The following is a 10,027-nucleotide window of genomic DNA, read 5'->3' as shown; positions in this document are numbered from 1 at the left end:
GCAACGACTGGCAGCAACTCAAGGGTATTGTGCAGATCCCTGGGTGAGAAAATTATGATCAGGGTGAAGAGTGTGGGCATGGAAATCATAGCACGGGCGTGAGAAGTCTTACCAAGTGAAGTGGTGCACTTGATAATTAATTGGGTATAATATACAGCAATTACTAATGTTTTATATTCCAGATGAGAAATTAACAGAGAATTAATAAAATAAAATAGACTTCAAAAGATAATTGAATAAGGGATAGAAGATAGTGCCTTTCTTACACTAAACCAAACAAACAAAAACAAACTAACAAAAACTCACTGCCATTGAGTCAATGCTGACTCATAGCGACCCAACAGGACAAGGTAGCTCAGTCCCTGTGAGCTTCCAAGACTGTCCCTCTGTCTGGGAGTAGAAAGTCCTGTCTTTTTCCCAAGGAGCAGCTGCTGCTCTCAAACTGCCAACTTTACCGTGAGGAGCCCTACAGGTAACCACTAACGTACGAGACAAACTGGCCCACCAAAGCCTGTGGGATTGCCCTTCCACAGACAACTCGAAGCATATGCCCACACTGGAAATCAGAGAAGACGTCAAGCTCTATAGGTAAGATCATAGTAAGACAGATCACTAGAGGTGTCAGGTAGTTTGTAAGATAACAGGACCTATGGCAGGTTCTTAAAAATTAAATTCAGAGGTGAAATAAAGCAAAGAAAAGAGGAAAAGCAGAACGTAAAGTCCACGGCTGAGAAGGGGTTCAGTGCTGAAGAACCTGAAGAAGAAAAAACTGACGAGTATGGTGCCAGGTGTGTATCATGGTGAGTACAAGAATGAAGAGCGCGTGCTAAAGCTGGTGGGCTGATGATTAGATAACTCTTGCGGATGCACTTTAACTAATAAATTGTATGATGTTAATTATATGCCCACAAACTTTTGTAGAATAACAACAAAATACCAGGAGTCTTCTGAAATTTGTAGCACAATGGAATTTTTCTACCAACTTTTGGAAGCCTCTTGCAATTGTAATTATTTTGAATTTGTACAAGACAGTTACATACTTTATGAATTCTTCACTGAACTGTATTGTTTATCTCAATTGAATGTAAAGCATTTGCATTGATGGCTTCTCTAAAATGTTATTTTTGAATAAATTTTAGATAACTTAAAAAAATACCACCAGCAGATCAAAAATTTGTTTTGTATTTGATAATTAAAAGATCATGGATAACTTACTAGAAATGAATTTTAATCAGAAGTGGAGGCCAAACCACATTACAAAGATAGACGATGATTTCATAGTACAATTTTGAGATGATTGGTAGAAAAAAAATTGTTCTCAGAGCTGGGTAAAGAAGATGCTGTGTCAGAAGAACAGTCTTTGTTTCTATAGGTGAAATAGCATCTATTGGGTAGAGGTAAAACTGCTATGGTGTATTTGAAAGAAGATTGGAAGCAAATATTGTTAACTGAGGTACGAAAATGAATGGAGTTGTTGTCAGGAGTTTCGCAGTATGAAAAGGTAAGGGAATCTATAAAAGAGTATTAAAGTAGGGAGAGAAGAAAAATGAACTCATGTAACTTTAATCTCAGCAAAATAGTTCTGATATATCATAGAAGCAGAGCTCAGGGTCTCATTCATAGGAGAGTTGGCACAGAGAGTGCTTATAGTTTGAAGGGACTCTCAGGATTAGACTTGGAATTGGTTCCTTAATAACAAAGTTTCCAAACGTTGCTCCATAATATTAGTCAGATTGAAACTGAAAGCAAAACAAATAAGAAATCACCAGCTGAAAAATAAAGCAGGCTGGAAGAAGAGTGTCAGTGGCTGGCCATGGCATTCGGTTCGTGTTTGCCATCCCGGAGGCTGTCTGGGATACTGAAGGTGGCTGGGGACCAGGAATCAAGTGTAATAGAATACAAACTTCCTCATGAAGTAGAGTGAGGGGAACAGTGGGTATGGGGAGTCAGGAGAGTGGGTTTGGTAAATCAGAATACTTTTGAGAATTATATCTTGAAGAATGAGTTTAAATAGTTAATAAATCAAGAAATGTCTGATGACTAGAGGAAAAAGAGATGCCTTCATACATTTTTTTTAACTTGTCTTTTGAATTGTGTCATCGAATAGAAGCTCTCACTATGGATTCCAGGATCTGTCATGAAAATAGAAAGCCAACTGAGTGCGTATCATGGAGACTGAGGACAGTAGGTCTTACCTCTCTCAGAGGATCGTTGAGTTCACTGAGAATATTTTCTTCATCAAAGATTTTGCCTTGGTACCTGTGTTCATAGTAATCATGGATCTTCTGGCGCATATCAGCTGGTAACTTATGGAATGACATGTATTGCTCCACTTGTTTATACTGTAAGGAAAGGAAAATGGAAAATAGAAACCATGGTTATATGAAAATCACCATATCATTTTGTACTGTGATAATTATTACAAAATTTAAGTTTCTGAGTAACACAATAGAACCCTTACTCTGTATTATTTTGTCACATACTGTATTGTATAATGCATATTATTTAAACATTTACTGTAAAGACTGGGGATTTTATAGTGAAGAGGAACAAAAGGATTTAATAAGTTTTATAAGTGAACATAAGCTTGCTTATAAACACTCCCATTTATGAACTACTTTAATTTAATGAATGCATACTTCTAAGGTAGCTCTCAATTATTTGTGTGTGTGTGTGATGAAAAATAGAAAATGAAAGATAGTGAGAGGACAAGAGAGTAAACATAATGTTATAGTATATTTATTTATTTTGAGCTTCAGTAAAGGTAGACATGTCGAGCCCATTTGGTTCTTCAGTCCGAGGAAGGATCCCAAGAAACCTAGATGAGGTTGTGAAGTGCGAGCGGGTCACTTCCAGCTCAGAGCGACCGTGCACAACCATAGAGGTAAGCACTGCTGGGCCTGGGCCAGCTTTACATGGGTTCACATATTTGAGGCCATCACTGCAGTCCCTGGGTCAATCCATGTCGTCGAAGGTTTTCCTCTTCATCTTTGCACCTCGACGTTACCGAGTCTGGTGTCCTCCAGAGACTAGTCTCTCCTGACAACAAGTCCAAAGTACGGGAGACAACGTCTCACCATCTTTGCCTCTAAAGATCACTCTGGCTGTGATTCTTCCAAGACAGTTTCTGTTTGTTCTTTTGGTAGTTTATGGTACTTTCAATATATTTTTTGCCAACACTATAACTCAAATACATCGATTCTTCTTTGGTCCAGAAATAGACTAAGGCAAGAGTAATTTTAAGTATTATAAAACAAGGTTTGATTTTAGACTTTGGGGAAAATATATCAGAACCCATTTTTTTTAAATCTAAGGCAAGAGGGCTTGCTAGTTGTTTGAAGGTTGTGGATCTAAAGGTAATACAGATTCCCTGAAGAAGTAAGTGAATATATCAGCCTTCCACATAATTACAGAATTTTATAGTTGAAAGCTAGCTTAGATATAGACGTTCATTCAATTCAACTCACTCTTAAATTGGAGTGTTTATAAAATCACCAGGGGTGGTGGTAGCTTGTTTGGAATGCAGAATTTTATAGTTGAAAGCTAGCTTAGATATAGACGTTCATTCAATTCAACTCATTCTTAAATTGGAGTGTTTATAAAATCACCAGGGGTGGTGGTAGCTTGTTGGGAATGCAGATTTTCTTTCCTAGCCCCAGAGACTGATTCCTTTGATGTGATATTTCTCTCTCACCCTCAAATTAACTATGAGGAAGCATCAAGTTCATGGGAAACTAAAATTAAAAGATAATGGGATTTTTCCATGACCTTTTTGAAACCCCCTAGTGATACCCACAATAATCAAACAGGAGCAATGAAATCATCTAGGAGTGGAAGATTAGAAATCTCAGGCCTCTTCCCGGACTTATTGAATCGTATTTGCATCTTAATAATCCCCAAGTACTTGTTTGCATAATAAAGTTTGAGAAAATTGTCTAGGTGTTCCTAATGAAAGTGATCACACCTGGCCAAAAAAAAATTAAATTTAACTATTGTACAGATAATTAAATTGAGTACAAATTGTAAAAGTTAGCAATAAATCAGGAATGAAATCCTTCCTTGAAAACCAATGATATTTTATATTATATTTTATTTTATATAGAAAGAGGCACCCTGGGGGTGCCGTGACTAAGTGCTTGATTATGAACCAAAGGGTCTGGGTTGAACCCACGAGCTGTTCCTCAGTTGTATGATATGGCAGTCTGCTTCCATAAAAGACATGGAATCTTGTAAACCCTAAGGGGTAGATATGTTCTGTAGGAGCTTCATGAGCCTGATTAACATGGCTTTTTTGTTTTGTTTTTCCTTTTTCTTTAATGGGGAGGGTGGCTGGTATTACAGAAATACAAAATTATTTCCATGATAATAGAAGTATGATCAGAAGATCTTGGCCTCCTGATTCCTTGTCCTTAAGGACTATAACTATAGTTATTGTAAAACTGTAGAATTGTAACAGCCATATGTACTGAGCAACAGGAGATACTGTATCCAATTTGAAATGCTTTCCTTACATAAAAAAATGTATAGTTTGGACTGTCCTTTTGGGAGACACTAAAGAAATACTACTTTTGGTCATCAGACTGTGCCCTAAAATATTTCAAGTTTGTGGGTCATATGGCTCTCTGAATCGATTTGATTATGACAAAGATTGTCCCATGTAGGCATCAGTGCTAGGACTGTCATTGTGTGTAAGTGGCTTCTCCTACATACTTGAGGATTTGGCTTTTTCACTTTTCTGGAGTTCAGAAGCTAAATTCCTGCCTAACCTCAATATGTTCTGACAGCCCACTCCAAGAGACCGAGGCTTGGGTTTCCCGATTCCTCAGGCAGCTGGCCCATACAATGAGAGGTTCTATTGTCTTCTCTATAGGACTGCTGTGTACAGTTAGACTTAGAGCTGGGCTGGAAAAAACTTTCTCTCTAGGGATGCTTATATGTCTGGTTTTTGCTCTTGATCGAGATGAGGACAATACGATTTATGATGTACTGTTTAGGGCCTGAAACTCCCTCGAATACCCCTAAGGCTAGCTTCTGCACTGATGATTTGCAGCAGGTCTACGTGGCTGCAAACCTACCTTGACTATTTAAAGACATGGTGAGAGCTTTTTCAGTAAACTCTACTAGAGCTAAGATTCTTTGCATAGATTTGGGTGATTCAAATATTCCATGGTCTAGGTCCTCCAGTATTGGACCCATGGGGATCCCCTGCTTTGGAACATCTCTTGGACGACTGATGCATGACTGCATTCTTTCTCTTGTTGCACTGAATTCTTTCTCTCTAAACAGAAGTGCCTGGTGTGTATACTTCGTGCTATCTGGCAATTCCTGTGAAGTATCTGAACTGGAGAAATCTATACAAAAACTTTAGTCAATAGCACCGCACCCTTTGACACTCGCTGGTATGCATTGATAGAACTCATATCAATTCTTATAATATAAATAATCTAACTTCTTTGAAGACTAGTAGGTATCTGGCTCTTATGAACACCATCTGCTTAATTTTTCAGCCAACTGCCTGCCCCAAACACTAATTAGAGTGCACAGAATCTTGAACCCTAATTGGGGTACTGAGCTCTAAATTTTTATTTCCCGTATATATTTGAGTATAAGCCAACTCGAATATCAGCCAAAGCACCTAATTTTACCACAAAAACTGCATTAAAAGTATACTGAAAAACCTGGCTTATACACGAGTATATATGGTAGATATATTCATTAGGTAAATATTTCCTTAGGAAATTGAGCATTCTGAAGCCTATCACACCACTGGCAACACCCACAAACTTTTACAAAGGCACATTCTCAGTCTCCATCCACAAACTTTCAGGTTGAAAAAATCTCGTGTGAGGCCAGCAGTCTGTTTTAATAGACTCCCACACACAACTTTCTGAACCACTGATGTTTTACATATACCTATATATTGTTTTTAGGTCTCGTCAAGTTGACTCTGAGTCATAGTGTCTGTCTGTCTGTACTACAGAGGGAAGCACTGTCTGACCCCATACGATCCTCCCCAATGTTCTTGTATTTGAACCTGTCATTGCAACCATTGTGTTCATCGTTTTGGTGAGAGCCTTCCTCTTTCCACTGTGTACTTCACCAAGCACACTATCCTTCTCCAGGGACTGCTCTCTCCTGACAACACGTCCAAAGTATGTATAAAGTTTTATATCAATGGTATATAACTCTATATCCCCAATATGTTTTTGTCCTCAGAGAGGAGGAAGTAAGTTTGAATGAGAGAAGGCAAATGAAAAAAATCCATTTTTACAAGATGCCTGCAGTATCTCTTAATACTTATATGTAGGTCAGGCATCCAGGGTGGAATTGTACTTACGGCCATTGATTAGGAATCACTAAGAGGGGGTGTGTCCCGTAAGAGGGAAGAAGTAGATGGTAGGTTTAAAAGGCAGCTAGGTGACAGCAAAGCCAGACAAATATTATTAGCAGAATCCCAAGAAGGATAAAGTTTCAAGGGGGTGATGGACAAAATAAACTTGTATTTTCAGAAAAGAGATCGTGGACAGGGGTCAGTGATATCAGAAATTAAGTACTACATAAAACTACAACCTTTAGTCCCTTTACTTGTATGCCTTCATCGTGTTCCCTAATTTCATCTCCTTTCTCTGGTTTGATTTGTCACTAGTGATACTTGTCTTTGGGGTCCTCTTTGAAATTTTATGCCATACATTTACAAATCTATTTTATGTTTAGAAAACTGTAAACAATCCTAGATGAAGCAATTTATTTCCTCCCTACGCTTATGCTTTCTAATTTTTTTGTCATCTATTCATTTAGATTGCAGAAGTGCATTATTATCTTTTGCCAGTAATTGTGTCTTCCAAACTTGGTTAAAGGTGAAGCTGAAGCTAAAATCCCATAAAACATATTTTACGTGACTGTGACTGTACATACAATTACTATAATGACTTTTCCTTTTGTAACTCAGAAGAGTTAACTACCTTTGTTGTTGGTAAATTTTGCTTCTACTTCACGTTTCTTTCTTTCTTTTTTTTTTTCTCACCATACCTAGACCACAGATATCTACTGGATGTTTTCCAGAAACTAGAGCCCACAACACAGGAATCTAGGACAGATAAACCCCTCAGGACTGATAAGGAGAGTAGGAAAACCAGGAGGGGAAGGGAAAGGTGGGGGGACAAAAAGGGAACCTATCACAATGATTGACATATAACCCCCTCCATGGGGAATGGGCAACAGAAAAGTGGGTGAAGGGAGACAGTGGTTGGTGTAAGACATGAAAAAAATGATAATTTATAATTTATCAAGGGTTCATGAAGGAGATGAGCTAATACCAAGGGCTCAAGTAGAAAGAAAATGTTTTGAAAATGATGATCGCAATAGATGTACAAATGTGCTCGACACAATGGATGGATTGTGATAAGAGCTATAAGAGCCACCAATCTAATGTGGGGGGAAAAGAAAAGAAAAGAAACTTTCTCTTGGATCCTGAATCCTTCTTTTCAAATCTATTTTGGCTTCTCTCAAGGTTTGCATTAGAGACTTCCTGAGATTTCTCTTCACAACAGTCCTTATTAGGGACACTGCTCTGGCATTTCATGTAGCCCTCTGGCTGCTTTTAAAACAAATTTCATTAATCAGCTAAGAGATATGGTTTCAGATGCAGATTTTCAGAATCTCTCTATGTCTTAAGATGTTCTATCAACTGTTCAAACTTGATTGATAACCTGAATCACGTAGAATTCTAGGTTGAAGCCCTCTAGCTACAAATTCAGGAGCTCTAGTGTTATAATTTTACCCAAACAATGTAATTAGAACATGCAAAATACATGTTATGTTGGTATTAAATAATAAAATACTTATTCATTTATATCCCTCATGATTTATTACATCAAGTATTTCTATCAATATTTTGGAATGGTGTATAGTCAATTGCTTAGGAAACTAAATGAACAATTCATTAACACATGCATAATTGTTTAGGTAAAAGAGTAATTTGCTAAGACACCTCTATATCTAATGTGTATTTCACTCCAAATGAATGGTGTTTTCTTCATCAGTAAGAGAGAGCCTTGTGTACAATTGTAAAATGACCATCGTGGGTCTCTAAGCATGATCTTGGGTACTGAACATTCCTAGATGATCGGATCAGAAATTGTGCTTGATTTGAATTTTTAAAAGAAAGCACATGGCATTCAATTAGTTATTCAGAATTATGCATCATGTCAGACAAAACTTGAACTCATGTTCTTAAATGTACAAAATTATGCAAGAAGAAGTTAGTATCATTCCTGAAACCGATCTCTTGAATTATTCTATAAATCCGTTTTATGATAGCTCAGTACACTCTGCAGTGTGGCCTTCACCCACAGACCTTTCTTGACATGTGGCGGTCTGTGTGGGCATGTTAGGGCATTGCAGCATCTGCTGCTATGAGCCAGTCTATAACGATAACTAGCAGTTTAGCGTTCTTGAACAGTTTTTATATAGGAAGGCTTCAAATGATTCCAGACTATTACTAATGGTGAGATCACTGGCACAAAGTTTTGATCTGCTTATGGGAGTCTATCAAGTCATTGGAGATGATAATCATATACCCCAGGGTGCTAATTCCCATATTTTATTTCCAAGATTAATGCATCATTTGTGCATTAATTTAAAATACACCAAATCAAAAAGACCTGCTTAGCTAAAATTTTACGTTTTAGGACAGAAGGGCAAGAATATACTTCTCTCAATGTTAGCAATATAAACAATGAGTTCCTTGTTATTTATGTGGAATCTAATGTAATAAACTTTTATTTACTTCATTCATGGAAGAAAACAGTACATCAAATCATATTTTAATTTATGGATATTTTCTGACATACTTAACTGCGTATACCCATGTGTGAATGCTTGTTTATACATATGGTAGTTTTAATAATATATGACGTGTATCCAGAATCACAGGAAAAAAATACAGATGCAGTTTTCTACTCGGGTAAAGAGATAATGTTTCAGAATCTACAGAGGCAGAGTTACTCTGTCTCACATGGTTGTTAAGGAGTTTCTGAAAAATAGATTTAATAAATGATAACTTGCACAAATAGTTAAATAGCACATAATTTCAAAGCTAAGTTACATTAAGTAGACATCTAATGTGCAATCAACAATCAACATTACAAAAAGGGTCTGAAATGATATTTTGTAGGATAAAATACATAAAGATTAGAGATACAGACATTTTTGGAAAAATAATATTAAATGAAATTAAAATATTTAAGATTGCTTCCTCTTCAAAGACCAAATATCAAACATCAATGATTTTTTCTTCACTGTACTATGTGTAGGCCAATTATTATTGGATTCATGACTCTATTTAATTTTTATCAGGGATTATTTTTGAACATTTTATTGTGTTGTAGGTGAAAGTTTATACGACAAATTGGTTAATCATTGAATGATTCATGCACAAATTGTTCAATGACCTTCTTTGCCTCCCCAGCTGCAATGCATCAGCATTTGCTCCATTTCCACTCTGTCTTCCCACTTCCTCCGAGTCAGATTCTAGTCGATGGCCCTGGGTTTGGTTTGGATTCCCCATTTTCATCCTTTGAATTTATTTGCCCTTTTTTGACTTCTCATCTTTGCTTTTGTTCAAATGTTTGGTGCCATGTAATTCTTTGCTCTAAGGAGATTATTCTTCATGCATATTATAGTTTCTTTTATAGACCAATCTATTATTTGGCTTAAAAGTAACCTCCAAGACAGATATTATTAATACTCTCAATTATATGATAATTAAAGCCATAGTTTCTATTTTGATACTACTTTTACAAGTAAACAACATAATCCACTTATATAAACTAAATGATATATAAATCAATTTTCAAAAATATTTCTAAAATATTTGCAGCAGAGCTGAGTCATTTTCTAAAAGCATGCTATAAATAAAACAAATATATAAATTAATCTCTATCCAGAACATAATAGAAAAATGAGCAAAGGTTATTTTGCCATCATTGTGAAAAAAAATGAATCAGCTTAGTCATTACATAATAAA

The 10,027-nt window shown here is 36.5% G+C and overlaps 1 protein-coding gene across 1 annotated transcript in view; it reads right to left on the bottom strand.

The window, feature by feature from the left end:
* HCN1 (hyperpolarization activated cyclic nucleotide gated potassium channel 1) overlaps positions 1-10,027 on the bottom strand; it is a 465,750-nt gene that overhangs the window by 112,277 nt on the left and 343,446 nt on the right. Inside the window, exon 5 of the mRNA XM_004703627.2 lies at positions 2,196-2,342. Within this exon, the coding sequence (XP_004703684.2) occupies positions 2,196-2,342 (147 nt within the window). The remainder of the gene's footprint in view (positions 1-2,195; positions 2,343-10,027) is intronic.

This window comes from Echinops telfairi, unplaced genomic scaffold, assembly GCF_000313985.2.
Source record: "Echinops telfairi isolate 266 unplaced genomic scaffold, ASM31398v2 ScPeMD7_7469;HRSCAF=8507_1, whole genome shotgun sequence".
Lineage (NCBI taxonomy): Eukaryota > Metazoa > Chordata > Mammalia > Afrosoricida > Tenrecidae > Echinops > Echinops telfairi.
Note: the sequence above shows the minus strand (reverse complement) of the source record. Positions and strands in the feature narration are given on the sequence as shown.